The 21,194-nt window shown below is 56.9% G+C and overlaps 1 protein-coding gene across 3 annotated transcripts in view; it reads right to left on the bottom strand.

Moving 5' to 3' along the window:
• Positions 1 to 2,001: 2,001 nt before the first annotated feature.
• Positions 2,002 to 21,194, bottom strand: part of MAP2K3 (mitogen-activated protein kinase kinase 3) — a 32,685-nt gene continuing 13,492 nt past the window's right edge. For 2 of the 3 annotated variants that reach the window (XM_017510569.1, XM_017510573.2), the window contains exons 2-12: positions 18,436 to 18,502; positions 17,490 to 17,538; positions 16,065 to 16,178; positions 15,732 to 15,851; positions 14,485 to 14,601; positions 13,534 to 13,585; positions 12,222 to 12,349; positions 11,651 to 11,728; positions 4,616 to 4,755; positions 3,664 to 3,709; positions 2,002 to 3,060 (exon numbers count right to left, since the gene is read on the bottom strand). In XM_017510569.1, coding sequence (XP_017366058.1) covers positions 2,977 to 3,060; positions 3,664 to 3,709; positions 4,616 to 4,755; positions 11,651 to 11,728; positions 12,222 to 12,349; positions 13,534 to 13,585; positions 14,485 to 14,601; positions 15,732 to 15,851; positions 16,065 to 16,178; positions 17,490 to 17,538; positions 18,436 to 18,502 — 995 coding nt within the window. In that variant the 3' untranslated portion in view covers positions 2,002 to 2,976. The remainder of the gene's footprint in view (positions 3,061 to 3,663; positions 3,710 to 4,615; positions 4,756 to 11,650; positions 11,729 to 12,221; positions 12,350 to 13,533; positions 13,586 to 14,484; positions 14,602 to 15,731; positions 15,852 to 16,064; positions 16,179 to 17,489; positions 17,539 to 18,435; positions 18,503 to 21,194) is intronic. The other variant, XM_017510570.1, reaches the window with a different exon arrangement.

The raw sequence follows: 21,194 nt of genomic DNA, 5'->3' as shown, positions 1-21,194 counted from the left end.
GGTCGTGGGTAGTATAAACTGTCAGGGCCTGGGCATCGTAGATGTCACCTATCTGCACACCGGCTTCCCCACTCTGATGGTTGGACACGCTCTGTAGAAGCCAAAGGGTCCCATAAACTGCAAGGGAACTGGACACCACCCGGGCGGCAGTCGTGCGGAGGGGCCGGCTCTCTGCGAAGGGCTGCGGCGTCCGGCCAGGCCTGCGAGCAGCGAGGGGCGCGGTGAGCTGCGGGGCGCTGGGTCATCCGCAGGGGCGCGCACGGTAAACCGCTAGGCGTGGGGTCCGCTGCGCTCCGCAGACTGCAGAGCCCCTGGAAGCCCCGAGTGCTGGGCCGGGGGGTGCACACGGGCACGCAGGCCGCGGAGACCGAGAACTGGGCTGACGGGTGGCAAACCTGCGGACCCCAGCCACGTGTTGGTCCCGCGCTCCCGAGGACGCGGACCGGCGCTCGGGTCCGGGCGGGGCTCCAGGACACGCGGCCGAAGCCGAGCTCTACCGCCCCCTGGCGGCTGCAGGAAATAGCGCCTGGGGCCGCGCCCCGCGACCCGGGTGGGTGGCCCCGCTGTCGCCCGGGCAAGGGATTCATTCCCTTCCTTCCTCCCTCCCTCCGTCATTCTTTCATATGTTCATTCAGCAGAAGCGGAGGGATCTCTCGGTGTCGGCAGCATCCTCAGCGCTGACGACACAACGACAAGTCAGGTCTGCCTGGATAGCGCGGGATAATGCGCTAGATTGGCTGGGCCTGGTAGGCAGAGGCTATTTGAGCCAGCGTGGTCCTGGAAGACTTCCCTGAGGAGGTGACATGGGAGACAGGGATGGGGGGGTGGCTGCCATAAAAAGCCAGGGGAGGGAGTGTTCTAGGCAGAGGGGACAGTCAGTGCAAAGGCCCTGGGGTGAGAACAAGCCTTCATGATTGAAGGATGGAGGGAGGAAGACAACAGCTCCCAGGAACTGCTAGTCCCTGTGCCAGGGAAGGGTTAGTGGGCAGAGGCCTATCCCAGACCGGGGCTGGAGGACAGGAGGAGTGGAGAGACAGACCCCATGGGGACCCTCCTCCTGGAAACACACCCTAAGCTTCCTCAGAGGACCACAGAGGCTCTGCTCTTGGACCTTGAGCCCCCTCAAGGTAGGCTTAGTCCCCTCATACCTGACCTGACCTGGGCCATCACACCCATCCTCCCAGCATTGGGATGAATTCGACTCCTTCCCAGCTGGTAAGACCAGCACTGGGATCTGGGGGTATGCTGGGTCCGGTATGCCAAGCTTTTGGAGTCCCTGGGTCCTGACTGGTCCCCATGCGCAGGTGAACTGAGACTGATGAACAACCAAGGTGGACCCAAGTCCCTCAGGCCATCAGCTGAACTTCCAAATCCAAAGGTACCAAAGCCAAGCACACCCCACTTACGTGAACAAATTCCCTGCTGCCTGGTCATGCTGCTAGTGTCACGGGGCCAGAGGGGACCCTGCATGGGCACCTTCATCAAGCTGTCCCCACTTCCCTAGGAGCCTTCTCCGGAGCCCACCACCTGTCCCCTAGTCTGTTTTTCTGTCTTATAAGCTGTATGGCTTTGGGCAAGTGATATCAGCTCTCGGGGTCTTTTTTCCCATCTGTAAATTGGAGGTCATGTAACCTCCATGAGGCCGCGTGTCCAGCTGAGGCACAGTGCCTGGGGTGCTCGCCACTCTGTGCACCTGGCTGTCACCACTGCTCCAGGACAGTGGGATGGGTGGCCGCCACCAGGGGACTGGGCCTGCGTGTTCGCTGCTCTTTCCAGCGTCAGTACAGGGCCTGGTGCCTGGATGGTCACAGGATGTCACCTTGTCACAGCCCTCTGGAGGCCTCTGTGTCCTCAGATGTAGGAGGGCCTGGTAGGTCGGCAGCCCTCCCTCCCCTGAGCACGCCACCCTGGCCCAAGCCCAGAGGCAAGGGTCCCTCAAGGTACCACAACCTTCCCCGAGTAAGAGGGGGGCTCACAGGTGTCATACAGTCTCACACAACCTTTAGCCGTTTTCTTTTTTTAATTAAAACAGCAACCAGGTACCTGCCCCAACCCATCAGGAAAGGACCCAGGATGGGCAGTCCTTTTTTCAAAAAAATATATTTTCTTTTTTTAAAACACCACCAAAGCAAATCCATAGCCCCTGTGGAGCCAGTCCTCAAGGAGAGTGAGCTGGAAGGCTCCCCCTGCACTTCTCTGAGCAGAGACTTGGGCCCCTCCCACTAGATCCCAGCCAGAGCAGAGGGTGAGGCTCTGCCTGCTGGTGCCTTAGGGGATGGGGGAGAAGTGATCAGCTCCAAACCATGCAAGAAAAACAAGCCAAACCCAGAAAGCAAAAGAAAAAAATCAACAGAGGATAAATTAAAAAAAAACGAAAAGGTGAAATGACACCAATAAAGGTGGCGGGCAGGACTGGGTGACCCAGTGTGCCCCGAAGAGGCCCTGTTCGCCCGTGCCAGGGGAAGGCCTTGGGCGGCTCATGGCATCTCCCCCATGGGATTCTTGGGGGATTCACATAGCTCATCCCCACTTGTGGACCCCGCACCAAAGCCGGGATAGAGGTGTGACCACCCTGGGCCAAAGTGTGCAAAGTCCATTCAGTCAAGAGAATAAAAAAATATACAACTTGGGTGGCATCCAGGCATCAAGGCACCTGCTGTGCAAGGGGCAGCAGCATACAAAGGGGCGTCCAGGCCCCGGCAGTCCAGGGTCTCAGCAACTGGAGACAGTCCTCAGAGCAGCAGGGAGAGAGAGGCACTTCGGGGCCGATAAGGGCCTGGCTGGAGGTCCCGGTGGTCCGCTTCTTTGGCACTTGGGACAAATGGCTGGCTGCAGAGCCAAGTGGGAGCAGCCCTCTCGGTTCCTCCTGGATGCCCTGGGCCGGGATGGCAGTAGCTTATGGTGCGGGTGAGCACTGCCCCTGCAGATGGGGCCGTGGGGCTCGGGAGGGCCAGAGTGGGGTCCAAGGCCCAGGCCCTATGAGTCTTCGCCCAGGATCTCCTTCACGAAGGCAGCAATGTCCGTCTTCTTGGTTTTGTGCAAAGTGAAGAAGGGGTGCACCTGGGGGTGACAGAAGGCACACTCACCATGGAGGGGGAGTGGGAGGGGGAGGTGCCCACTCCTCCCTAACCAGCCCCAGCCCAAGTGTTCCTCCTGCCTGGCAAAAGCCTACTCATCCTTCTAGGACCTCCACCCCCAGGAGGTCCCCCATGACTGTCACAGATGGTGTTCATGGCTCCTCCTCAGCTCTCTTGTGATCACTCTCCAGCCACACTAACCTCCCTTTCCCCCACACATCAGGCCTCTGCCCATGCTGGACCTTCTGCTTGGGACAGCCTCTCCATCAGCAGATAACCCTTATTCATCCTTCCAGGCTCAGTTCAAATGGTACCTCCTCCATGAAGCCTTCCCTGATGCCACCCTTGGCCCCTCTGCCCCATTCTGTCACACACTGCCTGTGCACCCTTCCCAGAGCCTGGCGTGAAGGAAGGAGGGAGGAGGAAGCCAGGTATGCAGAAGCAAACAAATGAATGAGCACCTAAAGGAGTCAACGTGGGGCCAGAGGAGCTGCCCATCTGTGTGCAGGACGCAGCCCTCTCCTGAGCCCACCCAGCCACCAGCCAGCCCTGAAGAGCAGGGCAGGCACCTCCCGCCCACACTCACCATCAGCTCCAGGTAGCTCATCCGCTCTGCGGGGTTCTTCCTCAGGCTAGGAGAGAACAGTGCATAGCCAGGCTGGCAAGGAGGAAGGAAGCCCAGCCCCCAAAGGCCAGCCAAGCCACCCCAGGATTGCCCCAGGCCTTGGGGACACGTGCGCCCAGGGAAGAAGGGACAGGACCATCCAGGGTTTCTCCCAGGGTGGAGGGGCATTCACAGGGGCAAACTAGAGGCTTGCAGCAAGTTTCTCTGACTCTTGGGGTCCTGGTTTTCTTGTCTCCTTAGTGACCCAGGAATTTCCATATCAACACCAAAACAGGACTCTCCAATGCTCCGCCTCACAATCATATGCTTGGTATCCTCAATCAGGAGAGAAAACTCCTTAGCATGGGTCCTGGGAGAGGTCAGTCCCCAATTAAAGGGGCCAGACTGCCCAGGGACTCTGCTGGGCTCCTCTGTTGCTGATGACGGTCAACAACAAACACCGGGACCCTGGGTGTGAGCCACGGTACCCGGCCGCTTCTTCCTTACCAAGTTCTTGCTCTATTTAATGACGGTCAGAGCAGCTGGTCTGTATGACTTTGCCCTTTTCCTTATTCCCTCTGTAATCTCAAACATGATTTTTATAAGGCTCCCGTGGGGCATCCTTTAATTCGGTTCAAAAGTTCTAGCTATCATTAAAAGCAAACTTGTTTTCTGTGTTCAAATCTTCCATATACTTTTTTCTCTTTTTCAGCCTATCTGATCTGTCACTTCTGGAAGAACTGCATTAAAACCTCCCACCAGGACCATAGTTCTGTCCAACGCTCCTCACGCTCCAGCTGTTTCTGCCTTACATAGTTTGATGCCGTGTTATCTGGGGGGTTATCTGCTAAACGAAAAAGGAACAGGGCCCAGGAAGATGCTGGGATCGGGCCAGGGAGGGCACCAATAGGTGCTCAGCACACCCCGTACTCACCACTGCGCAGTGAAGTCCACAAACTCGGGGGAGAAACGGTCAGCTGGGAGCTGGGGGGACGGCTCCTCCACCACCTGCTTCAGCTGCTGAAACGGGGTCCCCCAGGACTCGTAAGGGAATCGTAGGATGGCCATCTCAATCTGCAGCAGGGACAGGGGTGTCAGAGGCCCTGGACCCAGATACACCCACGTTCTGCACCCAGGAGCCAGGGTTGGGGGCTCTTGCCCACCCTGGCACCAGAGCGAGGCCTCAAGTCTGCACAGCTGATCTCCCTACCACATCCCAGCAGAGCAAAGGTGAAAGCCAGGGATGGCAACTCTTAGCTCCCCCGACCCAGCCAGCAGGATCCAGTTCAGAAAGCAGATCCAGCGCATGCCAGGACTGGTGAGACCATCGTTGGGTTTTCAAACAACCTGAATTCTGAAGATTTTACAAAATGATGCAGGTTCCAGCTGCTCTGGAAAAATCTGAGGAGCTGGTAACCTCGGGCTGCAGCAGGTGGGCAGGTCCCAGTGGTCACAGCCACTCCCCTCCCTAACATCTGGACATCTTGGACTTCAGCATCTGCCAACATTTATTTGGGCTGCTGTTTTCACAGCGAAAGCACACGAGAAGTGACACAAACACACACACACGGCTCTCCCCAAGGCCATGGACAGAGTGTGAGACCACGAGGCTGCTTCGCCTCTGCACCCGCAGGCTGGCGGGGAGCCGGAGCCTGCAGGCTCATGTTCCGCAGGGCCCTGGCACTGTTTCCCGCCTAGACAGGGGGCCTGTGTGGCCATATGTGCCCTGCTGGAACCGGACTTCCTGTGGGTGACATCAAGCTGATGGGTCTCTGTACTCGCTCCAAACTCCCAGCCCTGTGCCCTGCCTGTGGTCAGCAGGAAGTCATCATGGAAGGGACGGGCGAGCTAGCGTACAACCAACTCTGGGCTCCGACCATGATGACTGGATGGAAAAAACAAGTCATGTCAGCCCTGGCCCCGGCCTGGGAGAACAGAGAATTCTGAGGCTCCAGCATGAGGCCCCTTGCTGACGGTCATCATCCCAAGATGGACGGAGAAGACCTCAGCACAAACACCTGGCACTGGCAACTGGAGCCCGGACAGGACCCTAAGGACTGTGCTGAGAACATGCCTCCCATCAGGCTAGAGGCCCTTTCCAGCCCAGACACACACACATGCACGGCCCACTGCGCATGTGTGTATGTGTGCACGCGTATTCGAGGGACAAAACCGTACCAATTCAGGGAGTTTTTCTCTTAAAACTTTCAGTGACTCTAATCCGTAGAACAAGGAGCCCATAGGAGCTAGAGGAGAAGGACCCGCAGCCATGACAGTTTCTTAACTGGAAAAGCAGAAGTGTCCAAACCCTCAGCCTCGTACTCCTTTCATTTTTCTATAGAGCTAAAAAGATGAAAAACAACAAAAAAAGCCTCCAGGCGCAAAGATGTGCCATATGGTGTCATCTGCCAGATGTTTAGAAGCAGCCTGAATGTCCAGCGCCAGGGGCCGGCCCCACCATGGGACTGAGATCCAGCCAGGACTGCAGACGCACCCCTGTGACTCCCCAGCGACAACGCTTAAGGGCCAGCGCTGGGTCAGCACTCACTCCCGCCCTGGCACGACCCCTCCCTGTTCTGGGTGATTGGCACTGGCGTCCTGAGGCTTGTGCAGCGAGGGGGAAAAAGCCAACACCAAGAGGGCTCTGGGGCCCTTGCGGGATTGGGGGAGGCCGAGACCGGGACCCCGCCCAGGAGACTCTCCCGACTGTTTCACCAGCCACTCCCCCAGGATGGCGGAGAGTTTCAAAAGGAAGGAAAACATCAGGAACAAGGGAAACACCCCACATCAGCAGACAGGGTGAGTGCAGGGCCAATGGTTATGGAGTCTTTGGAAGGGATATATACACGGGTCTGTTATAATTTAGAGAAACATGAACAATATGTAATGCTACAAAATAAAATATGTTTTTTAAAAAGAGGCATTACATATTGTCCATATTTCTCTAAATTATAATAAAATATATTTTTATTATATATAATAAAATAAAAATACGATATTTATGCTATAGCGCACAATGTTGGCATTGAAACGGGGTAAGAAGTGTCTCTAGGCAGAATAACTACAGTCATTTTCCCCTTACTTTGCCTTTGTATTTTTATGTTAGCTTTCCACTACTTTGGTAACTTGTGGCAGAAAAACCTAACGCGTGCCTAAAGTGGCCGCCTCCGCCTCTCCCTGGGTGCACCTGCCGATCCTCCATCAAGCTGGAAACATTCCCTGCCCTTGAACCTGGGCTGGCCTGTGACTGGCTGACTGACACAATAAGGCAGAAGCAATGCTGTACCAGTTCCAGGCCTAGCACTTCAGAGGACATTCCTTCTGGATGCCCGCCACCATGAAAGGACTCCAAGTATGCTGACACTGCCACGCTCTGAAGCCCACGGAGCAGGCCAGTGTGAGGAAGTGGCATGGAGAGGCCACGCAGAGGAGGCCCAGGCCACGCAGAGGAGGCCGTCTTGGGCCTTCCAGCCCAGCCCACCCAGTGCCAGGTACAGCAGAAGAGCCATCCAGCTGAGCCTAGCCACAACGGCTGAAACATGAGAAATCAGAAACTGCTGTTGGTTTGGGTCACTAGGTTCTGCGGTGGTTTGCTATGTAACACTTGATAACCGAAATAGGCACTTAGCACATACTTGCCCAAGTTCCACCAGCCACATCAGAAGGTCACTAGCCATGTTGGACCCAACAGTGTTGATGGACAGACAGGTAGAAGGGAGACAGGGAGGTGGGGAAGGTACATAAGTGTGTGTGTATATGTGAGGTGGTCATTAGTGGGGACTCTAATTTCCAACCAGTTCTGTGCAGTCTAAATACAGCAAGAACTTGTCCTTTTCAGCTAACTTAGAACTTGGAAAACTGTTATATTCAAAGAATATTCCTCTCCACCTAAAAAAAAAAAAAAAAAGTTTAATTGAAAAATTACATGTCACCAGGCCGGGCGCAGTGGCTCACACCTGTAACCCCAGCACTTTGGGAGGCCGAGGGGTACGCATCACCTGAGGCCAGGAGTTTGAGTCCAGCCTGACCAACATAGAGAAACCTTGTCTCTAGTAAAAATACAAAATTACCTGGGCAAGGTGGCGCATGCCTGTAATCCCAGCTACTCGGGAGGCTGAAGCAGGAGAATCGCTTGAACCCAGGAGGCAGAGGTTGCAGTGCGGCGAGATAGCACCATTGCACTCCATCCTGGGCAACAAGAACGAAACTCTGTCTCAAAAAAAAAAGAAAAATTGGGCGGGCGCGGTGGCTCAAGCCTGTAATCCCAGCACTTTGGGAGGCCGAGGCGGGTGGATCACGAGGTCAAGAGATCAAGACCATCCTGGTCAACATGGTGAAACCCCGTCTCTACTAAAAATACAAAACATTAGCTGGGCATGGTGGCGCGTGCCTGTAATCCCAGCTACTCAGGAGGTTGAGGCAGGAGAATTGCCTGAACCAGGAGCGGAGGTTGCGGTGAGCCGAGATCGCGGCATTGCACTCCAGCCTGGGTAACGAGCGAAACTCCGTCTCAAAAAAAAAAAAAAGAAAAATTACATGTCACCAATTAAAGAAAATTGAAGGCATTGCCCAGTCCCACCTCTCTGACAAAATTATTTCAACTTTGAGTCTTTCCTAGTCACTGCCTGCAGATACACTGTTTATAAAGTCACAGCCACAGGCTGGGCACAGTGGCTCAAGGCCAGGCCTGGTGGCTCACGCCTGTAATCCCAACTCTTTGGGATGCCAAGCCAAGTGGATCACCTGAGGTCAAGAGTTTCGAGACCAGCCTGGCCAACACAACGAAACCCTGAGTCTACTGAAAATACAAAATTAGCCGGGCATGATGGCCAGCGCCTGTAATCCCAGTTACTCAGGAAAATCGCTTGAACTTGGAAGGTAGAGGTTGCAATGAGCTGAGATCATGCCACTGTACTCCAGCCTGGTCAACAGAGTGAGACGTCTCAAAAAAAAAAAGGCCCGATGTGGTGGCTCACACTTATAATCCTAGCACTTTGGGAGGCTGAGGCAGGTGGATCACCTAAGGTCAGGACTTTGAGACCATCCTGGCCAACACGGCGAAACCCCGTCTCTTAAAAAAAAAAAAAAATTAACTGGATGTGGTGGCTCACACCTATAATCCCAGCCATTGGGGTGGCTGAGGCAGAAGAATCATTTGAACCCAGGAGGCAGAGGCTGCAGCGAGCTGAGATCGTGCCATTGCACTCCAGCCTGGACGACAGAGTGAGAATCCGTCTCAAAAAAAAAAAAAAAAAAAAAAAAACAATTAGTCAGGCATAGTGGCACAAGCCTGTAATCTCAGTCACTCAGGAGGCTGAGATAGGAAAATCACTTGAACCCAGGAGGCAGAGGTTGCAGTGAGCTGAGATCACGCCACTGCATTCCAGCCTGGATGACAAGAGTGAGAATCCGTCTCAAAAAAATAAAAATAAAAAGTACATAAATAAAGTGACAGCCACACGACGGTAACAATGGTAGCAGCAATGTCAGTAAAACCCAAAACACCAGCGTCAACTCTGTACCCACCAGACACCTCTCTGCCCTCGCTCCCAACCCTCCCTCCCTCTCCACTGACCCAGCCACACAGGTACACAGCGGGCGGGCGCAGCCCCACCTCAGGGCCTTTGCACCTGCACCTGGGTCACTGTGCCCTCAGGTCAGCAGAGTCCCTCCTTGCAGAGGCCTCCGCATCTGCTACAGTCAACTTCCACGTCTCCCCAGAGCCACCCCCACCTGCTCCACTCTTCTCTACCCCTGGGACAGAAAAAGAAATTTATTTGGTCTTTGTTTCTGGAACAGAGCTCCTAAAACCCTTGGAATTTCCTGAGTGACAGGGGTGGCTTTTCTTATCCACAAGGAGCTTCAGTTTATGTGAATGAGGTGACTCAAGGTGAGATGCCTAGACGGCCTCAGGATGGGGGCTGCTCCCCAGGAAGCCCAGGTGATTAGAGAGGGTAGGAGCTTTCACTTACCCGGCAGCCTCTGAGAGGAGGAGGGGCTGGAGACTGTGGTCTATAAAAACTTGCAGTGGGTGTGATAGCTCAGGCCTATAATCCCAACACAGCAGGGGGCTGAGGCAGGCAGATTGCTTGAGCCCAGGAGTTCAATCAAGACCAGCCTGGGCAACACAGTGAGACCCCTTCTCTACAAAACATTAAAAAACTAGCTGGGTGTGGGGGCACACACCTGTAGTTCCACTCGGGAGACTGAGGTGGGAGGATGGCTGGAGCCTAGGAGTTAGAGGCTGCAGTGCGCCATGATCACACCACTGCATTCCAACCTGAGCGACAGAGTGAGACTCTCTCAAAAAAAACTCTCCATGTGGGGCTGGGCGCAGTGGCTCCTGCCTGTAATCCCGGCACTTTGGGAGGCTGAAGGTGGGCAGATCACTTGAGGTCAGCAGTTCAAGACCAGCTTGGCCAACATGGCAAAACCCCATTTCCACTAAAAATACAAAGATTAGCTGGGCATGGTGATGCCTGTAATCCCAGCTACTCGGGAGGCTGAGGCATAAGAATCACTTCACCTAGGAGGCAGAGGTTATAGTAAGCCAAGATTGTGCCACTGCACTCCAGCCTGGGCGACAAAGTGAGACTCTGTCTCAAAAACAACAAAACTCCATGAGCTTGGGGAACCTGCAGGTTGGCAAGCACAGGGGTGCCAGGAGGGCGGCTGGGCACGGCAGCTCTGCACCCCACACTCACCCCTTTTCCCCCAGGAGTCTCTTCCATCTGGCTGGTCCTGAGATATACCCTTACTGATAACCCAGTAAACACGAGTAAAGTGTTTTCCTGAGTTTTGTGAGCCATCCTAGGCAATTATCAAACCTTAGGAGAGGGTCTGGGGACCCCCAGTTTGTAGCTGGTCAGTCAGTAGTATGGGAAGCCTGCTACTTCCAACTGGTGTGTGATGTGGGGGCAGTCTGGGGGAACAGAGCCCTCACCTATGGGGTCTGTGCAAACTCCAGGTAGCATGAGACCCAAAAAGAGCTGCAGGACAGTGGGTGGGTGTCTGGAGAATCTGAAAACAGGTTGCTGGTGTTGGAAAACACCCTACATCTTACTACATCTTACTGATTTTGTCTGACGGCCTCATACCCAACACCAAATAGTCAAAGGGACTGGGGCAAGCAAATGCCCTGGGCCAGGCTTCCCTGGGCAGGAAGGAGCTGATGCCCAGGACACTCTATTGGTCCCAAACCACCCAGCTGGCCAAGGCCACCAGCCTAAACCCTACCTGCAGATGGCATCATCCTTCCACACATCTCCTGTACAACTTCTAGGCCCTGGTTGGGGACACACCCCGGTGGACACAGCCCTCCAATCCACTGTCCACATGGGAGCCAGAGTGGGCTCACCCACGCCTTGACCTGAGCCCCAGCAAGGAAGGCATGGGGGTTCTGCCAGGCAATTCTAGAGGCAACTGCTCTGGGCAGTTGCCCAGAGCAATTCTAGAGGCAACACCCCCACACCTGGACTTCCGCCTCACCTACCCTCACCCTACCCAAGCCAGAGGTGCCTTTGGCCTCCACAGGCCCAGGACTGTCAGCCCACCCACGCTTCCTACCACCCCACAGCAATGTACCAGGATGCCACTCACAGCAAAGCTTCTGCTATGAAATATTTTTGAAAAGATTTTTACCATCTTGCTTTTGCAAGATTTACATACCAGCAAATCACATAACTTGGGATTGGTTGTGATTTCTCAACAAGCACCAAGAACTCTGGAGAAGCCGCATGGTCACTGTGTCAGAGTCCCCAGGACTTCATGGCGGCTAGCCCTGACCCTAGGATGTTCCCTTAAATAAATGGTAATTTCTGATGGCACATTTTCCTCTTAGATTTTGAGGCCAATACTTTTTTCCAGGACCTAAACTATGTGATGAGTTCCCCAAAAGCTCAGGGCCCCAGGCATGGCCCCACCCCACCCCACCTAACCACCAAGGGCAGGCCCTGGCCCCACACAGTACCATGGTGATGCCCAGGCTCCAGACGTCGGACTTGACATTGTAGCCCTTCTGGTTCAGCTCCGGGTTGATCCTCTCGGGCTGCAGGAGGGAGCAGTGAGGCGTGAACACCCACCCCAGGCAAGCTCCCGTGGCCAAGCCCTGCCTCCCCATCCCAAAACTGAGTGCTTAGCTTTGCCCACCTGCCCATGTGACAGGGGAGGAAACTGAGGCTAGGAGGGCCTGGGTCATGCTTAGAAGGCTTACTCCTTGCCTTGAGCTGCCCCTACCCAGGAGCAGGCCCCATTAAGGCCCTCCTGACAATGGGGGTGGGGCAGGACCTGCATAGCCCACCAGTCTCCTCCACAGAGGTACATGCAACTTACCACCCGACTGGGGCACTATGGGGGGCAGTTAACCACGGGGTACAGAAGGGCTGCCCCTGTACAGTAAGGCACAGGTAGCCCCACTATGGCAGGAAACAGTGTGGGGAGGCTCTGCCCAGCGGACAGAGGGCACGGCCAGGGTGGCCAATCTGGACAGGTCTCTCCCTGCCCCATCCTCTCCTGAGCCTGGGCACTCGGGGACCACTCACGGCCATGTAGGGCTTGCAGCCAGCATCCATCGTCTTGGCCACAGAGTCCACCAAGTAGCCACTGATGCCAAAGTCGCACATCTTCACGTGGCCCTCCTTGTTGATAAGGACATTGGAGGGCTTCACATCTGCCAGGGTGGGACATGCCTCACTCAGCCACATCTGTGGACCATGACTGGAGGCAGGTGTCATGCTCTGCACAGCTGCACCCCCTCCCTGAACCAAGGCCCCTGCTGTGCCCCCTCCCATACTCTGGTGGGCAGGTTCCACCAGGGTCCCAAGGGTCGGGGCAGGGAACTGAGGCTGCAGGAGGCACCAGACCAGTTGACAGTTATACTTGGTCCTCAGGGCACAGCCAGGATGTGCCCAGCCCTGCCCAGCCACTGCGGGGACGGCAAGACTCCAGGTGCTTTGCTGGGGGCGCTGTGCCTGCATCCGCCCTCCAGATGCGAGGTCCAGTGAGAGCCTGGTTTGTGTGGGTGCTCCCAAAGGGCAGCAGGGTCAGTTACAGCCTGGGAGACAGGATCTGCAGGCCTGGACCTGGAGTCCCCACAGACCAGCACAGGCGACAGGCCCGGCAGGGATTCTCCACGCAAATGCACACAGGACACTCGCATCCCCGTGCCCTCCATGAGGATGTGTGTAAAGATGGAAATGCACAGAAAAAGGAACAGAAGGTTCCGTGCCAAATGTCAACCACAGTGACCCACGGGCGGGGGCTGGGATGAGCACCCAGTGGTCAATGGAAACTAATTCCTTTTCTGAAAAGCAGTAAGTCTGGAAAAACAGACGTGTGCTCAGCTGCAGAAAGGAACAAACCGGGAGCACAGCAGACAGGCTGGTAACGCTGATGTTCCAGAAAGGGTGAAACCCACCCGCCGCAGGGAAACCAGACTTGCGGCTGCCTTAGGCACATGGGGGTTGGCAGGGAGGGGCCCGAGGGAACGTTCTGGACTGGCTGAGGGGAATGTTCTGGACTGGGTGAGGGAAACGTCCTGGAGCTTGGAGGGAGGTGCTTGTGCGGGTGTGAACGTGATCATGTGCACTCTGCTGGAATTTCACGATTTGTAAACTGTACGTCAGAACAGAACCCAGTCCACCTTGCCCAGGACAGAGGTCAAGCCAGTCCTTGCTCCGAGCACCAGCAAACCTGAGCAGGTGGAAAGACGCTGGGACCCCATCGGGCATGTCACAACCTATCACCTCTCTGAGCCTCAGCTGCTCATCACGGCAACAGGGAAACGTCCACCCGCCTTGGCCTAGGACCCCTCCCGCTGGCCACACCATGCCTGGGTGGCTGCAGGACACTGACCTCTGTGGATCACCGACAGCTTGCTGTGCAGATGCTCCAGGGCCCGCACGATCTGGCGGTGAGGTGGGGAGGAGGGAAGAGACAGGGCTTCTGTTATTCCTGGTCACATCGACGACAGAGCACTAAGACCCAGTCCACGTCCGCCTGCCTCCTGCTCCCGCTGCACAGGCTAGGCATGTCCTCACCTGGCCTCCTGCCCTGTGCTGGCATTTCCCCAGCATCCCAACAACCCTGGTGCAGACACACTCAGCCTGCTCCCTCCTGTCACCCTCTCGGGCTCACCTCCCAGGGGACATCATCACTGCCTGTCAGGCTCTTCTTGGCAGCCTGCTTCCCTACCCCATCTCCCCTCCCATGGCAGGGCCAGTATTCTAGCAGCTTGGAGCCATCTCCCTTGAGAGGGGTGGATGGGGCGCCTGAGGCAGGGGTACATTGTAAATGTTTCCAGATGCCGTGAGGATTGAACCAGTGTCACAGGTTCTATTTTCCTTGTTTCTTTGGCCACTGGGATGCTCAAGCCCAGTGTCGCTGCCCTCCCTCAGTGACTTTTTAGACTCAAAAAGCATACATTTTGGATGCTAACCTTTTTTCCCCAACTTAACTTATACCTCTGTGAGCTGCCCCAGGGCATTTTTACTATGACGCTGTTGTAAATACTGAATTCCTTTTTTAAAAAATGGTCTGGAACTCAAGTCGGACTCAACGGCTCAGACACCCAGATCTGCCAGATCCGTGGGGCTCCTGGAGCCCCACAAGCTGAGGTCTCCTAAGTAGGAAGACTCTGGTCTGGGGTAGAGGAGGAGGATCTATATAGGGCCGCTGCCCAGGTTCAGGGGGCACACTGATGCCCAGCTCTGCCCAAGACACCAGCATCAGGCAGGCTCTATGTCTGCTGGCAGGGCTGGGCCTCTGCCTATGCACCTGGGACCCCCAGCCCACCGGGCCACTCACAGACACAGCAATCTCCCCGAGGATGTCCTCTGGAATTGTCATGCCTTTCTCCAGCACTTTCCGGTAGAACTTGTCCAGGGATGTGTCCATGAGCTCCATGCAGATCCACACGTCTCCCTGTGGGTGACACCCAGAGCTCAGCCAGGCTGCTGGGCTGCCCATGTCTGCACCACCTGCATGGCCTGCCCCAGCACCAGCCCCCATCCCCTCCTCGACATGTGCCCACCCACTGAGCCACAGTTCACCAAGCTCCCAGCTCCCCCACCAACTTGCCTCTGCCCACTTCTCCCCACCCTCTCCCCACCTCCCCACTGCCAGGTTCGGGCGCCAGCCTCCTCCATCTGATCCCTAATTCCAGGTGTCTCCAGGGAGGAGGGATTAGCACACAGCCTCGCCGGGTCCCTCCACTGGAGCTTCAGAATGCACCTGCACCAGCTCCATGGCAAGAGCCAGCTGATCCTGGCAGACGGCATCCTGCCTGCAAAGACCTGCTCCCTCTTCCCCAGTGAATGCCTGCAGACCCTCCTGATGAGAAGGTTGGGAGATGCACAGGGCACACCTGCAGGTTGCAGCTAGGAGCTGGCACAGAGGATGCTGAGCTCTTCATGAGTGAAAAGTGAGGCCAGGTGAGGCCGCCCTGACCTTGCCCCGATTGCCTGACTCAGACACCCTGACCTTACCACAGCTCCTTGAGGGCAAGTGAGCAGTATGAGCCCAGCACCGCCCAGGCTCCTGGCCTCCCTGCTCACCCACACCCACCCGGCTTGGCGGAAGGCAGCTCCATCACCCTTCCAGCCTCAGTTGCTCTCTCAGCACACACCCCATCCTGTCCACAGACCCAAAACCCAGAATCCAGATCGCATACCTCCATGGCCGCTGCCTCCTCGGGCACCCCACACCCCATATGCCATGGCGATGCAAATGGTCACACAGGCAGAATGGAGTGCAGCCAAATTCCAGGCCCCGGGCCATATCATTTAACCTCTTTGTTAACTTTAGGAGGCAGCCACAACTACCCGCCTCATCTGACAGATGAGGAAACTGAGGCACCGAACCAGAAAGTAACATCCAGGAGACAGGGGAGCCCGGTGGCCTGGCAGGGCCGGGGCCCCTGGGAGCTATGCCAGCCCCAGGTGGCTCCCCAAGTCCGCAGCACCTGGCACACTGAAGGGACTGAGTGGCAGTGGGTTGCAGGTGACTGATGGGTGGCAGGTGGAGCACCCCGCCGGCGCCGTGCGAGGACGCACCTCTCGGAATAGTGCCCCGTAGAAGGTGACAGTGTAGAAGCAGTCGACCGTTCGCATGTTGATGTCCAGGTCCATGAGCAGCCGCTTCTGCTCCTGTGAGTTCACAGTGGCCCGGATCCGCTGCAGAGAAGGGCTGCTGTTCAGAGGTTGCCGTGGCAAGGCCAACTCCCCACTCATGACAGGAGGGCCAGGAGCTCAGGGGACTACTGCCCAGCGTGCCCCAAAAAGTCTGGGCTTGGTACTGGTCACTGAGAGGGACAGGCAGGGCCCCATGGCAGAGCTCAGCCCGCCTCCTCCAGGGAGTCCTCTCAGCTGCCTCCAGGCCCTGCTCACCTTCACGGCCATGATGGTGCCGCTCTGGGCATGCCGCACCTTCTCCACCACCCCATAGGCTCCACGCCCCAGTTCTGAGATGGTCACCAAGTCATCAGCCTCCACCTCAAAGTTCTTGGGGGACAGAAAAGAGAGAGTCAGGGGGCACCAAGCTGGGAGCCAGTCCTCACCCCTCACCCAGTGGAGATAGCTGAACAGCGTGAAGAGTACCAGCTGGTTAGATCTGGGCTCAAACCTCGTACCCACCACTCCCTGCTGTGTGACCCTCAGCACATCACTTAACCTCTCTGAGCCTCACATTGCCCTCTATAAAACAGGCACAGTGCCAACACCTCAAGCAGCTGTGGAGTGTGACCAAGACACCATGAAATGCCCCACCAACAGGCAGAGTTCTGGGAGAGAGGTGCCCTGTCCCTCTTTCCCCAACCTCACTCAGCTGGTTGGAATGAGACACTCATTCAACAACTGTTTACCAAGCATCCACAATGTGTTTTGGGCACCAGGGACACAGCGACAACAAAGTCTTGCCCTCACAGAAGTTTCCCTCTGTTGGGAGGGACACAAAAAGAAATAAGCAAATAGATGAACAAGACAGCAGGTGGTGAGGGTCAGGGGTTGCAACAGCCTGGAGGGAGCGTTGGGAAGGACAGGGAGTGCGGTTTCTTTTTTTATTTCGAAACAGGGTCTCACTGTCACCCAGGCTGGAGTGCAGTGGCGCGATCACAGCTCACTGCAACCTCCTGGGCTCACGCGATCCTCCCATCTCAGCCTCTCAAGCAGCTGGGACCAGAGGCATGTGCCACCACACTGACTAATCTTTTGTATTTTTGTACAGACAGGGTTTCGCCATGTTGCCCAGGCCTGATTTCAAGTTCCTGGGTTCAAATGATCCTCCTGCCTCGGCCTCCCAAAGTGCTGGGATTACAGGTGTGAGCCACTGTACCTAGCCTGGGAGTAGATGGGAGGACCTGGGCATAGCACGGTCCCTGAGCCAGGATTCTCAATGGCTAGTGCCCTTCCAAGGCTTCTGGAGGCATAAAATGCAAGTTTTCCTGCAGGCCTGAGGGGATAATCCTGAGGGGATAATCCAGCGGGTCTGGGGCTGCCCGGGGGCCTGCATGTTCAATACCCACCCCCAGGGCTAGGATGCAGGGGCAGGGCCCTGCTCTCAGCTCAGAACACTTCCTGCCAGCTCAGAGCTTGCCAAGCTCCAGTGAGGCCACCGATGGTCCTCATTCTCACCAGGAGGGTCAGGCAGTGGGTGGCCAGGGCCACACAGCGAGCAGCGCTGGACGATGCTCTTCTCCAGAGCCTGACCCTCTCTGACCCCTCAGTCACCTCTGCCCAGAGTGGCCCTGCGGGGTCAGCTCTACCCACTGATTGAGTAAAGTAAGAGGCCCTGCCGGGAAGATGGCTGGCACCTACTCTGTCTCCAATGGTGATGAAGGTCCGGGAGTCCAGGTTCCGGGGGGGTCTGTGGAGAAAGAAGACTCTGTGACCCTCAGAGAGAACCATACCCTTCCCCAGAAGCAGCAGCAGATGGGACAGCGTGGGGACTGGCGTGGGGCGAGGTACATCCTGCCCCAGAGGCGCCTCCTCAGACCACCTTCTCTCATTGGCTGCTGAGCACTTGCCCCAGAGGCGCCTCCTCAGACCACCTTCTCTCATTGGCTGCTGAGCACTTGCCCCAGAGGTGCCTCCTTGGACCACCTCCTCTTATTCGCTGCTGAGCAGAGTCGCCTCCTTGGACCACCTCCTCTCATTGGCTGCCGAGCACTTGCCCCAGAGGTGCCTCCTGGGACCACCTTCTCTCATTGGCTGCTGAGCACTTGCCCCAGAGGTGCCTCCTTGGACCACCTCCTCTTATTGGCTGCTGAGCACTTGCCCCAGAGGCGCTTCCTTGGACCGTCTCCTCTCATTGGCTGCTGAGCACTTCCCCAGAGGTGCCTCCTCGGACCACTTCCTCTTACTGGCTGCTGAGCAGAGGGCGCGCCTCCTCAAACCACCTCCTCTCATTGGCTGCTGAGCACTTGCCCCAGGGGTGCCTCCTCGGACCACCTCCTCTCATTGGCTGCTGAGCACCTGTCCCAGAGGCGCCTCCTCGAACCACCTTCCCTCATTGGCTGCTGAGTGTCTACAGTGGGCTGGGCATGGCCCAAAGAGCCTCCAAGATGGAGTAAGGAGCGAGCAAAGTGGAGCAGATGGCTCTGCGGAGTGCCCCGCAGCCATGCATAGCCAGACCCACAGCAGGTGCTGCCCAGGACAGGACAAGGCAAAGCAGCGGGGGCCCCCCCTGCTTCTCACCCCTGCCACTGAGCCCCGTTCGGTAAGCCTCTCTAGAGTGAGCCAGGGAGAAACTAGGCAGACTCACGTGGGGTTGGGTGCGGGTGGCTTGGACATGCAGGATATCCTCAGATCCTTCTTCCTCTTGGACTTTCCTAGAATGGAGAGAAGGTGAACCGTCTGGCCTACCCCTTGGTCATCAATATCCCTGCACTCCCCTCGGGCTGGGCAAAGATGGGGACAGGAATGACTCAGGCCCTGGCCTACAAGAGTGCCAGCCTCTGCCATCACCCGAGCTGGGAGCCCCCTCTCTCCAAGCCAGGACTTGAGGCCTTCAAAGGGGGAAGGAGGCCCGCCAGCCCTGAACGGAGTACAGAGAGGACAGACCCAGGCCTGGAGGCTGGACTTCAGGGCCTTATCTCAGCCCTGCCCACTGGGCACATCTTGAGTGCCTCCCTGGGCCTCAGTTTCCCCATCTGTGAGGTATCCTCACTACCCTGGCTAACTAGCCAACAGGGGTGTGGGGTGAGAAGGGCCCAGCAGGGGTCCAGCACCTGCAGCAGCCACTGTCCAGGAGCCTCATGGCTGCAGATAGGGGGACAAGGCTCATACCATGTCCAAGATGAGGAAGGCCAGGCCCTCAGAGAGGGCAGCAGGTGGTGGAGCAGGCCGAGACTCCAGCCCAGGCTGCCCTCCAGTCTAGCTCTGCTGGGCCCTGCTCACCCTGTAGGCTGATTCGTGATGCCCATTTCTCTCTCTCCCCTGAAAAGTGCTGGCTCTCTCCCCTCCCCTGCACCAAGCAGGCCAGAGTCCTGGGGGAGCACCTTCCTCACCCCACCCGTGTCCACATCTCTCAGGCTGGCTGCAGGAGCATGGCTGGGTGCATGGCACTCAGCTGGTACTAATGGAGGGTCAGCATTTCTGGGGCTCCAGGCACAGTGGGGCTGGCATGCAGCTAGTCAGGGCTGCCCTTTGAAGAAGGCACAGCTGCCATTCCACAGGTAGGAGAAACAAGGATCAGAGATGCCAGGAGCCTGCCTGCCCGGGAGTGGAGCGACCTGAACCTAGAACCCTGGCCCCAGGCGCCTGACAGCAGGCTGGATTCTCCAGAGGAGGGAAGGGACTTGCCTGGGTCACCTGGCGCTCTGGCACCAGCAGGCAGCAGGGCTGGGAGTGACACGGCTCCCCGAGACCACCCAGTGCAGACATGCTGGCCACATGTGCGCCTTTGCGGGAGCTTCAGCCCCACTTCCAAGCATGGCCCTGCCACACCTCAGCCCTCACCCACCACCCCCGCTTGCTTCTGCTGCCTCACCCTGGCCGCTGGCACTGGGGCCTGGAAACTGCCCGGGGCCCTGCTGCCGCCTGAAAAGAACACCCTGGTCTCTGAAGCCACCTCTAAGCCAGGTTCAGACCCAGCCTTGGCCATGGCGCAACACAGCTTTGGGGCCACACCTGAGAATCACACACGCGGGCCCAGCAGCCAACCCAGCCCGGACGGAGGGTAGGGGGTGCTTCCCGCCACTGGGAAGACAACACCAGAGCAAAAGGAAACAGAATAGACTTGGTGGGGACGGGGCTTCCAGGGTCCATCCTGGGGCAGGTGGGCAGAGTGCAGGGGCCAAGCAGATACCTGCAGCCTTTCCACCAAAGCCGCCCCGGGGACCCCACTGCCAGGCCCCAGAGGCTTCAGAAACAACAGTGTCCACAGACAGAAGCAGCAGCAGCTGCTGCCGCCACATGCACTGGGCACCTGCCTGCTGACCACTCACCCATGGATCCATTGCCTGGTCACCACACCTGTGTGCGCCTGGTCACTACGCCTGTGTGCGCCTGGTCACCATGCCTGTGTGCGCCTGGTCACCATGCCTGTGTGCGCCTGGTCACTACGCCTGTGTGTGGGCAGATGTACCTCGACAGTGAATGTGTTTTTAATCTCATTTTAAGAAGCCACAACACACTGATTGTCAGGGACTGCATGGGTCTCCCTGCGAGTCTGTCACAGCCACAGCCACCGGCCACAGGCAGGGTCCTTCTCATCTGTGACTCCAGATGCTCCCACGGCCCTGCAGGGAGGGGCTCCCAACCTCATTTTACTTGGTGAAGAGGCTCAGAGAGGTGAAGCCACTTGCCGCAGGCTGAACAGCAAGTCATGGCTCTGGCCTGGAGTCACTCCTGGGTTTGTTGACTTGGAGACCCCAACAGGCCAGGCCGCAGTTCACAGCACCCCTGACACAAGGAGCCCTCCCTGAGGCAGAAGGACGGGCCCAGGTCTCGTGCTCAACAAGAAATGGCAACCAAGTCTGGAGACCCAGAGGCTCAGCACATTCTAACAGGAAAAACCATGGTATGCAGGGCCAGCAGCTCCTGAGGCCACTCTGTCCTGCCTCTGGGTCAGTGGCTGTCTGAACTTCCTGGGCTCTGGGGCAGCCATGGCATGGTGCCCTCCTCTGCACCTCGCGTTCCTCATGTACAAAACAGCTCGAGGAGGAAATGCCACCCGCCTGCCCCACACAGCTTTGCAGGACAAAGTGAGATTGTGTCTGCAAGGTGCTCAGCTCAGGGTTCACCACACAGAAGGGGACCTGTGTGGCCCACAAATGGCCACCATGGATATGATCAGCCTCTCCGCAGAGGTGAAAAAAAACTGTCCTAAGTAATGAGAATTATAGGTAGCTTTTATTCCTGACCAGGCTTTTTGTAACCAGAATATAAAATGTTAGTTAAAAATTAAAGCCCTGGGGGCGTGGTGGCTCAAGCCTGTAATCCCAGCACTTTGGGAGGCCGAGGCGGGTGGATCACGAGGTCAAGAGATCGAGACCATCCTGGTCAACATGGTGAAACCCC

The sequence above is a fragment of the Cebus imitator genome, unplaced genomic scaffold, assembly GCF_001604975.1.
Source record: "Cebus imitator isolate Cc_AM_T3 unplaced genomic scaffold, Cebus_imitator-1.0 Scaffold441, whole genome shotgun sequence".
Lineage (NCBI taxonomy): Eukaryota > Metazoa > Chordata > Mammalia > Primates > Cebidae > Cebus > Cebus imitator.
This window is presented reverse-complemented; position numbering and strand designations above follow the sequence as displayed.